We start from the raw sequence: 19,703 nt of genomic DNA, 5'->3' as shown, positions 1-19,703 counted from the left end.
GTTTCTTCTTGATTCAGTTTTGGTAGGCTGTACGTTTCTAGACAGTTGTCCATTTCTTCTAAGTTGTCAAATTTGTTGATGTATAATTGTACATATAATTGATATATAATTGTTCGCTTATAGTTTTTTGTATTTCTGAGGTATCAGTTGTGATTTCTCCTCTTTCATTTCTTATTTTGTTCATTTGAGTCTTCTCTCTTTTCTTCTTGGTGAGCCTGGCCAGAGATTTGTCAATTTTCTTTGCCCTTTTGGAGAACCAGCTCTTGGTTCTTATTGAGTTTTTTTTCTATTGTTTTTTAATCTCTATTTATTTCCTCTCTGAACTTTTTTAGCTCCTTACTTCTGCTGACTTTAGGTTTTGTTTTGTTCTTCTTTTTCTAATTCTTTTAGATGTTGGGTTAGGTTGTTTATTTGAGACTTTTCTTGTTTCTTAAAGGCCTGTGTTGCTATGAAATTCACTCTAAGAACTTCTTTTGCTGCATCCCATAGATTTTGTATAGTTGTGTTTTCATTGTCATTAGCCTCAAGGTATTTTTTAATTTCTTCTTTAAATTAATCATTGACCCATTGGTTTTTAAATAGCATGTTGTTTAGTCTCCATGTAATTGTGGTTTTTTGTCATTTCTTTTTTTGTGTTGATTTCTAGTTTCATGCTGTTGTGGTCAGAAAAGATGCTTGAAATAGTTTCTATACTCTTAAATTTGTTGAGGCTTGTTTTGTGCCCTAGTGTGTGGTCAGTCCTAGAGAATATTCCATGTGCACTTGAAAAGAATGTGTATTCTGCTTTTTTTGGATATAATGTCCTGAAAATATCAATTAAGTCTAACTGTGCTATTGTATCATTTAAGATCTCTGTTGCCTTGTTGATTTTCTGTCTCAAAGATCTTTCCATTGATGTGAGTGTATTCCCATCAATTTCTCGCTTTATGTCTGTTAGTAATTTTTTATGTATTTGGGTGCTCCTATATTGAATATATATATGTTGATGAGTATAATATCCTCTCCTTGTATTGATCCTTTTATAATTATATACTGTCCTTCTTTATCTTTCCTTATAGCCTTTGTTCTAAAGTCTATTTTGTCTGATGTGAGTAGTGCAACCCCACTTTCTTGTCATTTCTGTTTGCATGAAATATCTTTTTCCATGCCCTCACTTCAATTTTTGTGTGTCCTTTGCCCTAAAGTGGGTCTCTTGTAGGCAGAATAATGTAGGCTCTTGCTTTTTTAATCCAATAGACCACTCTGTGTCTTTTGACTGGAGAATTTAGTCCATTGACATTTAAGGTAATTATTGATAGATACGTATTTATTGCCATTTTAAACTTTATTTTCCCGTTGCTTTTATATTCCTTCTTTGTCCCTTTCTTTTTGTTTTTCCTTTTGTGTGTGGTTTCATGAATTTCTTTTGTATTCTAGTCATGTTCTCTTTATTTTTGTTTTTTTTAATCCATTGCATTTTTTTGCTTTGTGATTGCCCTGTTTTCAAGTATGTTAACCACTTCCTATATCTACTTGCCTTATTTTTTTTAAATCTATTTTAATTAATTATTTATTCATTTATTTTGGCTGCATTGGGTCTTCGTTGCTGCACGTGGGCTTTCTCTAGTTGTGGTGAGGGGGGGTACTCTTCATTGAGGTGCGCAGGCTTCTCATTGCGGTGGTTTCTCTTGTTGTGGAGCACGGGCTTTAGGCGCGCGGGCTCAGTAGTTGTGGCTTGCAGGCTCAGTAGTTGTGGCTCACGGGCTCTAGAGCTCAGGCTCAGTAGTTGTGGCAAGCGAGCTTAGTTGCTCTATGGTATGTGGGATCTTCCCAGACCAGGGATCAAAACCATGTCCCCTGCATTGGCAGGTGAATTCTTCACCACTGCGCCACCAGGGAAGCCCCTCTACCTGCCTTAGACTGGTAGTCATATAGGCTCAAACACATTCTAGGGGGTAAAAAAATCTATATTTTATTACTCTTCTCCCCCACATTTTATGATTTTGATCCTCTTTTACATCTTCATTTTCATTCTTTTGCAGTTCATTGTGGTTATCATCACTTTCACAGAAGTTTTTTGATTTTTTGTTTTAATCAGTGTACTGGGTTATTTAAGTGATTTACTCTTTCCTGTAGATTCTTACTTCTTTTCTATTTAGAGAAGACCTTTCAATATTTCCTTTAGGGTAGGTTTAGCATTGCTGTATTCTTTTACTTTTGCTTGTCTTTATCTCTCCTTCTATTCTAAATGATAATTTGGCTGAGTATAGCATCCTAGGTTGCAGTTTTTTCCTGTTCAGGGCTTTGAATATATCTTGCTACTCCCTTCTGGCCTGCAATCTTTCTGTAGAGAAATCAGCTGATAGCCTTATGGGGGTTCCCTTGCAATTAACTTTTTGTTTTCCTCTTGCTGCCTTTAGAATCCTCTCTATCTTTAACTTTTGTCATTTTTATTATAATATGTCTTGGTGTAGGTCTGTTTGCGTTTACCTTGTGTGGGACTGTCTGTGCTTCCTTTACCTGGATATCTGTTTCCTTCTTTAGGCTTGGGAAGTTTTCAGCCATAATTCTTCAAATACATTTTCAATCCCCTTTTCTCTTTCTTCTCCTCTGGGATCCCTATTATTTATAGATTAGCATGCTTTATATTATCCCATAGGTGTCTTGTATTGCTTTCATTTCTTTTCATTTAGTTTTCTGTCTGCTGTTCTAATTGGGTGATTTCCATTATTCTATCTTCCAAATCACTTATTCATTCTTCCACATTATTCATTCTGCTATTCATTACCTTTAGCTCAGCTTTCATCTCGGCGAATGAATTTTCTAATTTTTCTTGGCTTCTCCTTATAGTTTCTACAGTAGTTCCTTTTTATATTAATCTGCATTTCTATCAATAGTCCTTCTTAATTCCTTCAGTATCTTTATTATCTCCTTTTTGAACTCAGTGTCTATTAGACTGAAGAGGTCTGTTTCATTGTTCTTTCAGGGGAATTCTCTTGATCTTTTAATTGGGAGTGGTTCTTCTGCTTCATTTTACTTATATTTCTCTTGCTCTATGAGTTTAGGAGACACAATTATCTACTGTGGTCTTGGAGGGCTATTTTTATGTGGGAGTATCCCTGTATAGCCTGTGTGGGTGTAATATTTTTTGGTGTGAAGGCTGTTCTTAGTGTGGATGTCTGCCACCTCTTTCCCTAATATGTGCTGGCCATTATCCCCTTGATAGGAGGAGTGACTGGTGTTATGGTGACCAGAGCCTGCACTGGATATTGAGTGGGGCCTCCTCTTTGCTCTGTGGTTGTCACTGCCCTGTCAGGGGCCGGGTCTGTTCCCTAGTTGTTGGAATAGAAACCCCCAGATCCGTTTCTGAGCTGCATTTATGAGCTGCAGTGCGAGATAGATGGGATTGGAGCGCTCCCACTGGGAGAGGAGCCACTAATTATTCCTCTGCCAGAGCTGTTCGCCAGTGAGCGTGCTTTGTTGTATCACCTGTCACCTGTTGTGCGGGCTCACAAAGTACACTGCTGTTGGCACTGCCTTCGGCCCGCCTCAACCTTGAGAATGCCCTCTCAACCCTGGGAATCCCATCTCAAACTTGGTGTCCCTCAGACATTGTTTCACAAGGCCACCAGTGCAGATCCACCAAAGTCAGGTCCCAGGACCTCATTAGTCACACATTTGGACCCGCTGTGGGAGCTATGGAAGCAGCTCAGACACTGGCCCAGCCCAGCCCCCCCTTCCACGTGCCCACAAAGCCCACAGCTGCTAAGCCAGAGCCATCCCAGCTGTAGGCACACCTGCTGTCTACTCAGATGTCCTGCAGGCACTAAATTTACAAAGCCAGAGGCGGAGGTGTAAATCTGTGGCTCGCACAACCTCGGGGTGAGATTTCAACCCTACTTCCTAAGGTGCATGGCCCCTGGGGCTCAGCTATTGTTTCAGCCCCACCTCTGTGAGTGGGCAACCCGCTGGCATATGCTCCCAGTGCCCCCGAGGCAGCAGCTGGGGGCTCCCACAGAGCTTGCGGAGGCGGGGCCGGCACATGGAGAAGGTGGCTGTAATGGCAGCCCCGCCCCTCCCTTCATGCACCACTTAACAATGGCGCTTCGCTTCTGTGGCAGGCCCAGGCTTTTTCCGCGAACGCCCCCATTCCAGCTATGCCACACTCCACCCCCTTCAGGCTGTCCCCGCACAGCCAACAACAGTCCTTTCCCCGGGTCTGTTCTCTAAACCCTGAGTTCCAGCACCCAGCCCCACCCATACCAGCAGACGTGTCCCAGGCTGGGGCATACGGGGCAGTGGCATGGACTGTCTGTGCAAGTCTCCCTCTGTTCTGCCTGCTACAAGCTGGTTGTTGCGTTCTCCTATGAGCCTCTGAAGCTCCCCTTCTGTCCCAGCTGATCTCCCCACTGGTGAAGTGGCTTCCCAGGGTGCAGGAACCTTTCCTCTTTATCCGCTCTCCCCGCCGCCCCCCGGCACAGGTCCCATCCTGCTTCCTTTTGTCTTTTCTTTTTTTTCTTTCTTTTGTCCTACCCAGTTACATGGGGATCTTTCATGTCCTTTAAGGGGGTTTGAGGTCTTCTGTTAGTGTTCAGTAGGTGTTCTGTGAGAATTGTTCCATTTGTAGATGCATTTTTGATGTATGTGTGGGAGGAGGTGAGTTCCACATCCTTCTACTCTGCCATCTTGATTGGAGCCCTTGACATTAGTGTTATTGAAGGACTCATCCACTTCCAATATTTTGTGATTCTTTGCTGCAAATGCAGAAGAAAAGGTTGAAACTAAAACCTAAATGACTGTATACCTGCTGCAGTCTCCTAAGGTTAGAGAAAAAAAATGCACAACCTCTTTTTATTTTAATAAAAGGCAGTTCCAAACTGCCCGGTTTTGTGCCCTTACATGATTCATGTTCACTGTGCCTGCTACCTGCCTTTTGTAATGATGGTAGTTAGTTAGACGTAATGTCTACACAAAGCTTTTCATCACTATGAAAGCATCTGCCTCTTAATCCTCACAGCATCCTGGGGTCAGGAGCGTTCTGTTATTAAACATTTCAGTGGCATTTCATAGTTGCGGAGTGCTGTACAATTCTTGATTGGTTAGACTTTTCAATCCCCAGATAAAAATTCAATTTACTGGTGGTGAAACTATGGCCCAAGAGACCAAACAATTTGGCCGAATATCCCCTCTCTTTTTAGCCTCACTTTTTCTACAGTCTGCAGAGAAGAGAGTGGGTTCTGAACCTTCTTGCAAATGTGTCCCTCACATGCCCCTGCTCTGAATGTATTCTAAGCACCCCTGGTGGCAGAGAGCAGCCTACAGCATCCTTTCACTGTGGAACCCCTCACATGGTGCTCTCACTCTGCCCCAGTAGCTCTTCCGGGACAGGTAAGCCCCCTCTCTCCAGTGCCTCGCTTCCTCCCTCTGCACCGGCAACTGCCCCAGAGGGTCTTCCCCATCTCTTTAAAATTAAAAACAAAAACAAAACTCTCAACCTTATGTCTCCCTCTGGCTGCTTGGCCATTTGTTGCTTTGCACAGCCAAGCACGTAGAAAAATGGTCTAAATCAGGGGTCAGCAAATGATTTCTTTAAAGGACCACATGGTAAATATTTTTGGCTCTGTGGGCCGTACAGTCTGTATCTCAACTACTCATCGGCCATTGTAGCACCAAAAGCACCCATGGATAGTACTAAAATGCATGGGTGTGACTGGGTTCCGATTAAACATTATTTACAAAACCAGGTGGCAGGGCAGAGACCCCTGGTGTAAATTACTGTCCCCTTCCTTCACTTCCCAGTCACTTCACCCTTTTGCATCCTCTGTTTCTCCACCACCATTCCGTGGACACCGCTGTGTCAAAAATCACCAGGGGCCTCTTCATTGTTAAAGCCACCTTCTCGCTTGACATCTTTCCTGCATTTCTTGCTGTTAACCACCCTCCTATACCTAGCTATCTCCTCCCTTGGATTCTGTAGCTCCACCCTCCCTGACTGTTGCCCTGCCTTCTGACTGTTCCTTCCTAGTTATCTCTGCCTCTACAGATCCACAACACTCCTCTGTTACACATTTGTCTCTGGATCAAGTAGGAATACGTTTGGCTCAAAGAGGTATAATATTAAACTAAGAATAGCTTAAACAAATGGTAACTAACTTTTCTTACATAGCAAGATCTGAGGTAAGCAGTTGTCAATTGTTCACTGGCCCTGACAGTGTTCAGCCATTATCTCTGTAATTCTTTTGGTCTTTTCCTTTATGGTGGCTAAACGACCACTAGGGCCCCACCTGTCACCTCCAAGCTCAAGGCAGGGAAAAGGTAAGGGATGTTGCCAGCTATACCTGTCACGTTTTAATCGGGAAGTGATAGTTTCCTAGAAACCCCGTCATTGGACTTGGGTTTACATTTTAATGTCCAGCACTGGTTACAGAGGAGGTTCTGAAGACAGGTGTTCAACCGGGCACGTTACCATCTCAAACAAAACGAGGGTGCTGTCAAGGAGGAAGTAGAGGAAGATGGATTTGAATACGCAACCTATGGGTCTGCCACAGTCTTCTCTGCACCTTGCCTCATTCCTTTCTGTTTCTAGTGCCCAGCACAGTACTTATTCCACAACAGACACGAATAAATGTTGAATGAATGAGTGAATTAGGTAAAACACAAAGGGGGGAAAGAGTGTAGAACTTACCCAAGGTCACCCAGCTTCTTTTCCATAAACAGTTCTTAGTTGAGTCCCGAGAGTGAGGCCGCCACAGCCACCATCTCTGGAGCAAGGCGGCCGCAGGTGCAAAGACTTCCCCCACTAATGTCCCCCCGTCTGTTAGATCCTAAGGACTAGTTACGCCTGGGGGCATTGCTGTTCGGAAGGTTGTCTTGGCTGATGTCTGCCTTATACAGAGTCTCACCAAGACATGTGGTGCCCCAGACAGGCCAGTATTTATATTCTTTTCCACCATGCATTTTTAGAGGGAGACTGATGGTTGTGCGGAGAAAGGGTGTAGGGAAGAGTATGCTGCCTCTCCTCTGCGTCTTAGGCAACTCAGCTCCGTCCCCAAACTGTTATACCTGACCCACCAAGACCAAAGGTTCCAGCTAACCAGGCCTTCCCCCTCTCCTTAGGAAAGAGTTTGAGAACATACTTGAGACTTCTCCTGAGGACCTCACCCCGTCCCTCCACAGCCCACTCGGGTTTTCCTCCATTGCATGGGACATCCTCCCTGAGAAGAGTTTCAGGAGATGCAGGTGTCCTCACTGCCTCACGTTTCCAGTTAGATTTTAGTGCTCCTCATTGATGGGCATTCTGGGCAACTCTTCCTCTGCTGTTCTTGCAAATGGACTCATGGAGAGCCTGTCCACTGTGGATAAGCACCTACAGAAACATTCATTTCCATGCTCTGGCCCCTGGCCTCTTTGCCAACCTGATCCTGCATCTCCCCACCAGCCCCCTTCCCTGGTGAAGTGGCCTCTGAAAGCGAGGGGACAGTGGGCCACAGGATTCTCAGAAGTACAGCAGGTGAGCAGGAGGCTGTGGACGGCCCTTAACCCTTCCCTCAAGGCTCAGGCAGTGCTCAGGAAGGCTCTCTGGGAATCCAGCTGACGACTCCTAAAACGTCAGAGTGGCTCTGCGGTCCAGCTGATGAAGCAGTAACACAGCTTGTGGTGGACTCTTCCTAGCATAGCTTAAAGAAACTATTGTAGATAGCCTCCTCAGGAGGAGGGGAAAAAATCTGAAGTTGGGAGTTATGTGACAGAATCATCACTGGGGTACAGGGAGATTGCAATACCATGTTGACGCCACTGTTATTTCAAACACTGGTCAGCAGTGTTACTCTCCCTTCTTGACTTTCTCCCAAATCCTCTCTCTAATCCTTACACCCCGACTTCCATTTGCTTTCTGCCAGTCTTCTTCCTTCCCTTCTTTTTCATCCCCTCAAAATAGAGACTGAGCCTGAATCTGGCAAGAGAAGCCCTCTGAAGTGGGCAGATTACTCCCCGCCGAAGAGTAGTCTCTTCCCACAGTGTGCAGGAGAGAAATTAAAACGGCAGCAACTCTGAGTTACTGGCCAGGGTGTAGGAGCCACCTAAAAGTGGCGCCCTGAAAGCCTCACTCAGAAGGAAGCCCCACCATGCAGGCTGCCAGGTGGTAAGGTCTACAGCAAGGAGGCAGCACAGCTGGGGCCACAGTGATTTATATGAAAATGACAATGCAGGTTTAATGTTTTTTCATGAACTTGGTTTACTTGACATTTTGCATGTGTATGTTATTTGAATTGTATTAAATATTTTATTTCACTGTTTTTTTTCTATTTTTATGTATTTCAAATAATTTTTTAAATACCAGGATAAAGTATTACCAAAATTTCTTTCTTGAGTGAAATCAATACTGTAATAAATGTTATAATCACTACTATTGAAATTCTCCAGCCTAACTTAAAGGTGAACAATGCTACCAGCCCATCTCGGCTCGGATCTCATGGAATCTGGGTTAAGAAAGACTTTCAGACAGTAGTTTCCTTGTCTCTTCCACTAGATGGCACTAGTGACCAAAATCTCACGTTGGATGCTGGCCTTCGGGGATGACAGAGGGAGCAAGAACTTTGTCAGAACACTGACAAGTATAGGCTTCCTGTGCTAGGGTCCCAGGGATGGGAGAAAGGCATTCTGCATACACACTTTTTCTCTCGGAAAGCACAGAGAATGTGTCATACTTGGAGGCATTAGGAGAAAACCCTAAACTGCAAATAACTTACTGAGCAGGAAAATAAATGTTTAGCCCAAGGAGTCAGAGAGTTCTTTATGTTACTCATCTCTGAAATTGAGAACTAGATGGTGAAGAGAGAAAAAACAAAAGAAGATCAGAATGCATATTTTAGTTCTTAGATCAAGAAAATGAAAAACCTGTTTCATTAAAATGACAACTATTGTATATTTAACAATATAAAAACACTGCTTACAATTACCTGCAAGCTTGAAGCTTGCTTCTCACATATAGTTCTTGAAGATGATATGCCCTAAAACCATAATAATTACTCTGATTACCTAATCTCTCTTCCTCCCAGGCTTCCACCTCCTCCCACCTCCAGTGTTTTGTAGACTCAATCTTAGAGATTATTCTTGAACCTGGATTCACAGAGTTTGACACTCAAGGTCACTCAGCTAGTGGCAGAAATGGGAAATAAATTCAGATCATACTGCTACACTCAACTTCCTCACACATTGGGTACCTGGAATTGACTGACAGTATGACCTAAAGCAAACTTGATATAAGCAGTGTTCAGTGGCGCATCTCAAACGGGTCCAATAATCAAAAAGTTTGGAAATTGCCCCTCCACCTGTATAAACATAAGACATGATAAGTCAGAAAAGTAATTGGAGAACTCATCCTCCTGTACGCAGTGGTTTGACTGGCTAGAGAAGACTGGCCAGACATGTGCACAGATGTGAGTTACTTAGAATTTAATGCTCCTAGTACCTCCTAGAAGGAATCAAAGCTGTTACTTTGTTCTTTCCACACCAGTTTGGATGGTTTGTTGTTCATATGAAGTATTTGTTTATATCCTATTGTGCTTCTTTACTTTCTAAGAACTTTCATAACTGTTAGGTTCATTGCATTAAATGCTCTAGAAGTATATACTTTTTACCTTTACGATGTTCTCATTGAGCCAATAATTTGTTTCAGGAAATAATTTATGAGCATGGGTCTGAAATTTATAGAAGTGATTGCTTTGCTCCGGCATCATCGAAACTTTGTGTAGGATCTCCTCTCACACCACGTTCCTCTAGGTCTCCTCCTCTTGTTCCCTTGATCCCCTTTCTCCAGCTAGCTCTCCAGAGAGGCATTACCACAGCAGAACACACGCCTACTCTGCCTTATCAGGTGAGGCAAAAAGAGATCAAACTGGTGAACTGGTGTCTCTCTGCTCTGTCTCTCTAATAGGGTTTTTTTGTTGTTTAATTTTTATTGCAATATAATTGACATATAACATTTTATTAGTTTTATGTCTACAAAATAATGATTTGATATATATGTGTGTGTACATATATATATACACACACACATATATGTTGTGAAATGACAGGTGTAATTAACACCCATTTCAAGAGTTACAGACTTTTTTTCTTGTGATGAATAACTTTAAAGATTTACTCTCTTAGCAACATTGAAATATACAGTACAGTATTGTAAACTGTCATCACCTTGTTGTACATCACATCCCCAAGACTAGTTTATCTTATAACTGCAAGTGTGTACCTTTTGACCACCTTCACCCATTTCGTTCACCCGCACCCCCCACCTCTGGCAACCACCAATCTAGTCTCTGTATTTATGAGTTCATTTTTTTTTGATTCCACATATTAGTGAGGTTATATAGTATTTGTCTTTCTCTGACTTACTTCACTTAGCATAATGCCCTCAAGGTCCATACATGTTGCCACAAATGGCAGGATTTCCTTTTTTATGGATGAATAATATTCTGGTGTGTGTGTGTGTGTGTATATATATATATATATATATATATATATATATATATATATATATACACACACACACCATATTTTATCCATTCATCCATCGATGGACACTTAGCTTGTTTCCACATCTAGGCTATTGTAAATAATGCTGCAGTGAACATAGTGGTGCAGGTATCTTTTCAAGATAGTGATTTTATTTCCTTCATATAAATACCTAGGGGTGGAATTGCTGGATCATATAGTTGTTATATTTTTAATTTTTCAGGAACCTCCATACTGTTTTCCATAGTGGCTGCACGAATTTACATTCCACTAGCGAATGCACCCTTTTCTCCACATCCTCGCCAACACTTGCTAATTTGTTGTCTCTTTTGATAATAGCCGTTCTAACAGGTGTGCAGTGATATCTCACTGTGGTTTTGATTTGTATTTCCCTGATGATTAATGATGTTGAGCATCTTTTCATTTACCAATTTCATACAATTGCCCATTTGTATGACTTCTTTGGAAAAATGTCTGTTCACTTCATCTGCCCATTTTTTAATCAGCTTGTTTCATTTTTTCCTATTGAGTTGTATGAGTTCTTTATATATTTTGGATATTAACCTCTTATCAGCGAATTTTCACAATCAGCGAAAATTGTGAATATTTTCTCCTGTTGTCTAGGTTGTCTTTTCATTTTGTTGATGGTTTACTTTGCTATGCAGAAGCCTTTTAGTTTGATATAGTCCCACTTGTTTACTTTTGCTTTTGTTGCCTTTGTTTTTGGTGTCAAATCCAAAACATTATTGTCAAGACCAATGTCAAGGAGCTTGTCCCCATGTTTTCTTCTAGAAATTTTATGATTTCAAGTCTAACATTCAAGTCTTTACTCGATTTTGAGTTGATTTTTGTATATGGTGCAAGATACTGGTCCAGTTTCATTCTTTGACATGTGGTTGTCCAGTTTTCCCAACACCATTTATTGAAGAGACTGTTTTTTCCCCATTGTGTATTTTTGACTCCTTTGTCATAAATTAATTGACCATGTATGTGTGGGTTTATTTCTGGGTCTCTGTTCTGTTCTGTTGATCTGTGTGTCTGTTTTTATGCCAATATACTGTTTTGATTACTCTCCCTTTCTACTCCAGTTTGAAATCAGGGAGAGTGATTCCCGCAGCTTTGTTCTTCTTTCTCAAGATTGTTTTGGCTATTTGAGGTCTTTTGTGGTTCCCTACAAATTTTATGATTGTTCTATTTCTGAGAAAAATGCCACTGGAAGTTTGATAGGGATTGTACTGAATCTGTAGTTTGCTTTGGGTAGTATGGACGTAACAATATTAATTCTTCCAACACGTGAACATGGAATATCTTTCCGTTTATTTGTATTTTCTTCATTTTTTTTCCATCAATATCTTATAGTTTTCCATGTACAGGTTTTTCACCTCCTTGGTGAAACTTATTCCTAGGTATTTTATTCTTTTTGATGCAATTTTAAATGAGATCATTTTCTTAATTTCTCTTTCTGATACTTGGTTATTCTTGCTTAGAAAAGCAATAGATTTTTTATATTGATTTTGTATCCTGCAACTTTACTGAATTCGTTTATTAGTTCTAATGTTGAATAAAGTTAGCAAGAGTGGGCATCCTTATCTTCCTCATCTTTGAGGAACCACTTTCAGCTTTTAACCCTTCAATATGATGTTACCCATGGGCTAATTATATGACCTTCATTATGTTGAGTTATGTTCCATCTATACCTACTTGTTGAGAGGTTTTTTTTTTATCATGAATGGATGTTGAATTTTGTGAGATGCTTTTTCTGCATGTATTGAGATGATCATATGATTTTTATCCTTCATTTTGTTATAGGTGTACCATATTGATTTATTTGCAGATGTTGAACCATCCATTCATCCCTGGAATAACTTCCACATGGTATATGATCCTTTTAATGTATTGTTGAATTCAGTTTGGTAATATTTTGTTGAGAGTTTTTGTATCTATGTTCATCAAGGATATTAGCCTGTAATTTTCTTTTCTTAGAGTGTCCTTGTCTGGTTATACGAGGGTAATGCTGGACTCATAAAAGGAGTTTGGGAGTGTTCCTTTTTTCTGTGTTTTGGACTAGTTTGAAAAGGTGTTTAGTGTTATTTCTTCTTTAGTATTTGGTAGTATTCACCAGGGAAGCTATCTGTTTCTATAATTTTGTTTTTTGGGAGGTTTTGATAACTGATTCAATCTCCTTACTAGTAATTGGTCTGTTCAGATTTTCTATTTCTTCATGATTCAGCCATGACAAGTTGTATATTCCTTGGAATTCATCTGTTTCTTCTAGGTTGTCCAATTTGTTGGTGTATGATGTTCATCATAATCTCACGATCCTTTGTCTTTCTGTGGTATCAGTTGTGATGTCTCCTCTTTGATGTCTAATTTTTTTCAGTTCTTTTTTTCTTGGTGAGTCTTGCTAAAGGTTTGTCTGTTTATATATTTTTTTAAATATCAGCTCTTGGGGCTTCCCTGGTGGCGCAGTGGTTGAGAGTCCGCCTGCCGATGCAGGGGACACAGGTTCGTGCCCCGGTCCGGGAGGATCCCACATGCCACAGAGTGGCTGGGCCCGTGAGCCATGGACGCTGAGCCTGCACGTCTGGAGCCTGTGCTCCTCAACGGGAGAGGCCACAACAGTGAGAGGCCCACATATGCAAAAAAAAAAAAAAAAAAATCAGCTCTTAGTTTCATTGATCTTTTCTATTATCTCTTTAGCCTCTCTTTCATTTATCTCTGCTCTGATCTTTGTTATTGCCCTCCTTGTACTAATTTTGGTCCTAGTTTGTTCTTTTTTCTCTGGTTCCTTGAAGAGTAAAGTTAGGTTGTTTACTTGAGAACTTTCCTATTTCCTGATACAGACATTCATTGCTATGAATTCCCCTCCAGAACTGCTTTTGCAGCATTCCATAAGTTTTGGTATATTGTATTTCTATTTTTTATTTGTTCAAGATATTTTTTCATTTTTCTTTTGAGTTCTTCTTTGATCCATTGGTTGTTCAGTAGTATGTTGTTTACTCTCCACATATTTGTGAATTTTCCTGTTTCCTTACTATAATTGATTCTCGTTTCATACCATTGTGCACAGAAAAGATGCTTGATATGATTTCAGTTTTCTTAATTTTGTTAATACTTATTTTGTGGCCTAACCTATTATCTATTCTGGAGAATATTCCACGTACACCTGAGCAGAGTGTGTATTCTGCTGATTTTCGGTGGAGTGTTCTGTAAATGTCTCTTAAGTCCATCTGGCTTAACATGTCACTTAAGTCCATTGCTTCATTGTATTGCTGTCTTTTTCTCCCTTTACGTCTACTAATATTTGTTTTTTATATTTAGGTGCATCTGTGTTGGATGCATAAATATTTATAAATATTATATCATCTTGTTGGATTAACCCCTTTATCATTATATAATGCCCTTCTTTGTCTCTTGTTAGAGTCTTGTCTTAAAGTCTCCCAACTTTCTTTGGTTCCATTTACATGGAATATCTTTCCATCCCTTCACTTTTAGTCTATGTGTTATTACATCTGAAGTGAATCTCTTGTAAACAACAGAGTTTGGCCTTAGATAAGTCCTTTCTTATCCATTCAGTCACTCTTTGTTTTTTGATTGAAAAATTTAGTTCATTTACATTTAAAGTTATTGTTGATAGGTATGGACTTACTGCCATTTTGTTCATTGATTTCTAGCTATTTTGTAATTCTTCTGTTTCTTTCTTCTTCTCTTGCTTCCTTTGTGATTTGATGATTTTTGGTAATGCTGTGCTTAGACTCCTTTTTCTTTATCTTTTCTGTGTCCGTTATGGGTTTTTGCTCTGTGATCACCATGAGGCTTATATTTAACTGTAACAGTCTATTTTAAGCTGATAACAGCTTGTTTGAATGCATTTTAAAGCTTTATATCTTTACTCTCCCCACCACACATTTTAAAAGGTGTCACAATTTACATTTTTTATCTTGTGTATCCATTAACAAATTATGGTAGTTATAGTTATTTTTACTACTAAAATATAGTGTATTTTACTACTCTTACTATAGTTACTTTACTCTGTCTTTTAATCTTCATGCTATAAGTGATTGACCCACCACCATGACAACATTAGGTTATTCTGAATTTAACTATACATTTACTTTTGCCTGTGAGATTTATATTTTCATATTTTTTCCTGTTACCAATTAGCACCCTTTTGTTTCACCTTAAGGAAGTCCCTTTAACATTTGTTGTAAGGCTGGTCTAGTGGTGATGAGCTCCTTCAACTTTTGCTTATCTGGAAAACTTTATTTCTCCTTACATTCTGAAGGACAGCTTTTCCAGGTAGAGTATTCCTGGTTGGCAGGTTTTTTTTTTTTCTTTCAGCACATTGAATCTATTGTGCCACCCTCTTCTGGCCTGCCAAGTTTCTACCTAAAAATTTGCTGATAGTCTTATGGGGGTTCCCTTGTACATAACAAGTTGTTTTTCTCTTGCTCCTTTTAAGATTTTCTCCTTTAACTTCTGACAATTTAATTATAATGTCTCTTTGGATTCTTCTTTTTTGGAACTCTCTGGGATTCCTGGATTTATTTCCAGGTAGTCTGTTTCTTTCCCCAGCTTAGGGAAGTTTTCAGCCATTATTTCTTCAAATAAGCTTTCTGCCCCTTTCTCTCTCTTTTCTTCTGACTCCCCTATAAATGTGAATATTGATCTGCTTGATGTTGTCCCATAAGTCCTTTAAACTCTATTCACTCTTTCTTATTCTTTTTTCTTTTAGCTGGTCTGATTGAATGAATTCCAATACACTGTCTTCTAGTTCACTGATCCTTTCACTTCATCTAGTCTGCTGTTGAACCCCTTTATTGAATTTTTCAGCTCAGTTATTGTATCCTTCACCTCTGTGATTTCTGTTTAGTACTTTTTTATATTTTCTTTTTGTTGAAATTCTCACTTTGTTCATGTATTGTTTCCCTGACCTCTGTGAGCATCTTTATGACATTATTTGAGCCCTCTATCAGGTAAAAATTACTTATCTTAATTTCATTAAGGTCTTCTCCTGGGGTTTTATCTAATTCTTTCACCTAGAATATATTCCTCTCTTTCTTCATTTTTCTTGACTCTCTATGTTGGTTTCTATGCATTAGATACAATAGCCAGTCTTGAAGGGGTGGCCTCATCTAAGAGATGAACCTTATTATTCAACCCTGCCGTGGCTTTTGTTTGTCTCTCAAACCTTTGTGACTGTCCAGCCTACTTTGTTCTTAGTGGCTCCCAGTAGTTGTGGGTATACCAAGACCTGTCAGTGTCCCAAAGAGAAGGATCTCAGCACCTAGATGCAGGCTGATTGGAAGCTGTACACTCAGGCAGTAACTTTTAAAGTATGCCCGTATACCTCTTTCAGGGGAAGACTGAGAGATGGGCATTCTGTCTGCTCCCTCTGCACTGAGCCCTAGGGGGATAGCAGGTTAAGAACTATTTCTTTGTTTGCTACCATGCCATTGAACCCATGAACACAAGCCGTGCTGCTCACCAGAGCCAGATATCAAGGGATGTGTCCTCTGAGCAGCAGCCACAAAAGCTGGAGCACCAGGTATTTGCACAACCTCCATTCATAGAAACACTGGTGACCCAGGGCAGGGCAAAGGGAGAGTGCAGAGATGGCACCCACTGGCCTCCCCAGTCTCTGGAGAGGATTGCAGTTGGCCCCTAGATGTTGTTAACTTATAAGTCTGACCCTCAGGCTGCAGTTAAGATCTATAAATAGGCCTCTTTCACTTACAGACTGGGCATTTCAGTCTGCTGCCTCTGCCCTGTGCCCTGGTGGCATAGCTTAAGATCTGCTACTCTGTTTATTAGAGTCCTGTGGGACCCAGGAACATAAGCCTTGTTGGCCAGCAGAGCCAGGCAATCAAGAGGTGTGTCCCCTGGGCAGTAGCTGCAAAAGCTGGGGTGCCAGACGTGTGTATAAGCTCCTTTCCAGAAGATACCTGCTAGTGAGGCAGAAGGAGAGCATGAAGGTGGTATGGTGCCCACTAGCCTCCCTGGTCTCTGGAGAGGATTACAGTTGGCATCTAGATGTGTACTAAATTAGAAGCCTGCCCCCTCAGGCCAAAGCGTTTAAGATAAGCAATTAGGCTTCCTTAATGAAAAGACTGGGCATTTTAGTCTGCTGCCTTTGTACTGGGCCCTGAGGGTATATCCATGGTAAGTAAGTCCATGAGAGCCCATTAAGAACTATCTCTTAGTTCACTACAGCCTTATGAGTCTCTTGGACCCAAACCCCACTGGCTTTCAGAGCTAGATGTTATGGGGGCCCATCTCTCAGGTGGAAGTCTTAAAAGTTGGGGTGCTAGATGTAGGGTCCAAGCCCGTTGCTCCTCAGAGAGAATCCAGGAGTTGTGAGTTCCCTCCTCGTTGCGTGTCGCCCTGCCGGGAGTGGGTTTTATGGCGAGGTTGTGATCAGCCTCTCGTACCCATTTCAGTGTGTCTTCTTGTTCACCCGATGCGTAGGAGTCGCTCAGCTAGTTTCTGGATTTCTTTCAGAGGGATTGTTGTTCAATTTGTAGCTGTAGATTCAGTGTGTCAGTGAAACGAGGTGAGTGGAGGAGCCTGCTTTGTTGCCGTCTCAATCCAGAACTCTCCAATAGAGTTTTATAGGTAATTATTCAGAGTTTTCCTGTTTTGGGGATCTGAAACACAGTAAATAGCATCCCCAGATGCTTTGAGGCATAGCCCTACACCCTCCTTCCCAGCCCTGACCTAACAGTCTGCTTCTTTGTGGTTCTAGAAAAATAACTGTGTGCTGCCTGAGGATCTGAAGAACTTTTACCTGATGACCAATGGCTTCCACATGACATGGAATGTGAAGCTGGATGGTGAGTCAGCCTCCTTGCTGTAGAGGAACATTTCCCTGGCTGAGAGGTTAGATGAGACGACTCTGAGGGCCTTTACAACTTATGAGTCTTTGAATCTGGACAGTTTTTGTGGGTTCTTCTAAAGTGCAGTGTATCCCCCAACGCTAACACATGCCATCACTGCTTCACCCACTGCCTCCCCAGCCCCTGTGCCAGGGTCTACGCAGTACTTAACTGGAAGCTCAATTTAGAGGCTTCCTGTTGGCATGAGGTGGAGGGAAAGATTAGTCACTACACAAAAATCCTGAGCCACCTCGAACTTAAAGCCTCTGAGGATTCCACCTTGGAGCAGTCTCCTCAGGATGAGCTGCAGTGACAGCCTCTGGTGGTCATAAGAGGGGCTCCTTCCTTCATTCCATGGTGGAGACCTCAGGGCTCCGAGGTCTGGACCTCCGACCCTCAGACCAGAGCCTTTCCTTCTCTGCCTCACATCTCCTCAGCCTGAGTCATCAACCCCCTTAGTTCGCAGGCTATCATCCTTGGTATTAAATACGTCCAGGATAAACATTTCTATCGTGAATGTGGGAAATCACACCTTGGTACATGTCAGAGATTCAGGTACTATGCAGGCATGAAAGTCAGTGCTGCGCATTTAGGTGAAGACTCTAGGAACATTCCATAGACCAGGAAATCCGGATCTAGCCCCTGGAGTCCAGCTCATTCCTGACAGACTTCCCTGTTCTCAAGAGGACTTTATTATCTCCAAACTGCAACCACATCCCCAGATCTACTTTGGTCCTTGGGAATCAGCCTATACCCCTCCTTGCTGCCACTAAGAATGCAGTCACTTCTGTGACACAGCAAATCTGCAGAACTGACTCCTCCCCTTCATTGCCACTACCTCCTAGGTTCCCTTGTTTTGGTGACTCCCCAAACCTTCCTGTTTTTCTCGCAGCTGACCAGAGGCATATTTTATAGCTTACTACTAAGCATTTAACATGAACTTTTAGCTTAGAATCATTTCCTCTGATGGTCTAGAAACCATTGTTGTCACCAACATCAGAAACCCTCATGGCCATGGCCTTTGAAGTCTGGAGCAACAGAGTGAGTGGACAGAGGCTAGAGTGACTCAGATTTTCCCTTGCCCACATCACGGAGACAGGCTAGCCCCTTCAGAAGCCTGCATCAGAAAAGAAACATTTCATGAAGGTTTTATGAATGAGTCCCTATTCATTATTAATACTTTTTTTAATGTAACCTTCCCAGCCCATCTTCTTATCCTTATCCCCATTGCTGTACCCATTCTTTACTGGATGGCTAAAATCATTATCAGAAAAGCCAGCAAAGGCAGCTTCCAATGTTTACCTCCTTAGTGGTCTTTTCTTAGACATGCCATGGTCTGTACATCAGCTGTTTTATTGCCTTCAGTTATTCCAGTTTTTTAGCAGTCATATGTCCAAGTCTTTGTGTGCCATCCCATGTCCAGCACCCTATATTATAAGGATTCTCTATGATAGATAAGGAAAATACATAGTCTGCCTGTTTCTTGTTTACACCTGAATCACAGAAGACTGAACCAAGCACGAAGGCTTTCAAGACAGTTTGCTCCATTGAGTAAGAAAAAATGACAAGTAGAGGGGGAGATAGTTTCCATAGTGAAAGCTTATGACAAGAAGGGTAGAAGCGGTCAGTTATATAATCAAAGCTGTTACTCCTTTGGAAAGTATAACCCTTCATTCAAGGGATGGCGGGAGCAAAAACATTTTTAAGTCCTTTGATCTTCAAACTAGGGCCCCTACCCTAGAATTCCCAGTTCTCTTTGAGAATCCCCTTTTAAAATTTCCTTTGGTGCTCCGCCCTAACACATGCAGTGGGGACTCTTCACTCATGGCCCCAGCTGTTTGCTTTTTTTTTTTTTTTTTTTTTTTCATAAAAGGCTGGTGCTTTGGAGCATGTAGTGCATTGATTCTCTCCTTTTCCACTTTCCATTCAGTTCCTCGGCCCTGGGATCAAATAATAGCTGGGCTTAAGTTAATCAAACAGAAGCCCTTCTGATGACCATGGTAACTAGCTTATTACTCCATGTAATTCTTTTTGTTAACGTTCCCATAGAACATACCATTCCATTGGGCAGCATGGCAATTAACAGCATCTCAAAACTGACTCAACTCAACCAGTCTTCCCTGTACTCACTTCCTAACGCACCAACTCTTGCAGACCTGGAGGACGATACAGAAGAAGGTAACTGGAGGGACTTCTGCTTTGAGTTAGAAATCAGCCTGCTTGTTTCCATTTTATAATGTTGAAAATAATAGGAAGACATTGTGGCATTGTTACATGTTCCCCTAAACCCAACCCTTCCCATTTATGGCTCCTCTGAACCACGGGAGTAAGGTTAAA

General features: G+C 41.4%; 1 protein-coding gene across 4 annotated transcripts in view; it reads left to right on the top strand.

Annotated features, from left to right (window-relative positions):
* TPGS2 (tubulin polyglutamylase complex subunit 2) overlaps nt 1-19,703 on the top strand; it is a 56,399-nt gene that overhangs the window by 24,202 nt on the left and 12,494 nt on the right. Inside the window, exons 3-5 of one of the 4 annotated variants that reach the window (XM_081252543.1) lie at nt 12,301-12,366; nt 17,237-17,324; nt 19,416-19,544. In XM_081252543.1, the coding sequence (XP_081108669.1) occupies nt 12,301-12,366; nt 17,237-17,324; nt 19,416-19,544 (283 nt within the window). The remainder of the gene's footprint in view (nt 1-12,300; nt 12,367-17,236; nt 17,325-19,415; nt 19,545-19,703) is intronic. The other 3 variants (XM_081252544.1, XM_081252541.1, XM_081252542.1) reach the window with 3 other exon arrangements.

Source organism: Mesoplodon bidens (genome assembly GCF_964165515.1).
Source record: "Mesoplodon bidens genome assembly, chromosome: 13".
Classification (NCBI taxonomy): Eukaryota; Metazoa; Chordata; class Mammalia; order Artiodactyla; family Ziphiidae; genus Mesoplodon; species Mesoplodon bidens.
Note: the sequence above shows the minus strand (reverse complement) of the source record. Positions and strands in the feature narration are given on the sequence as shown.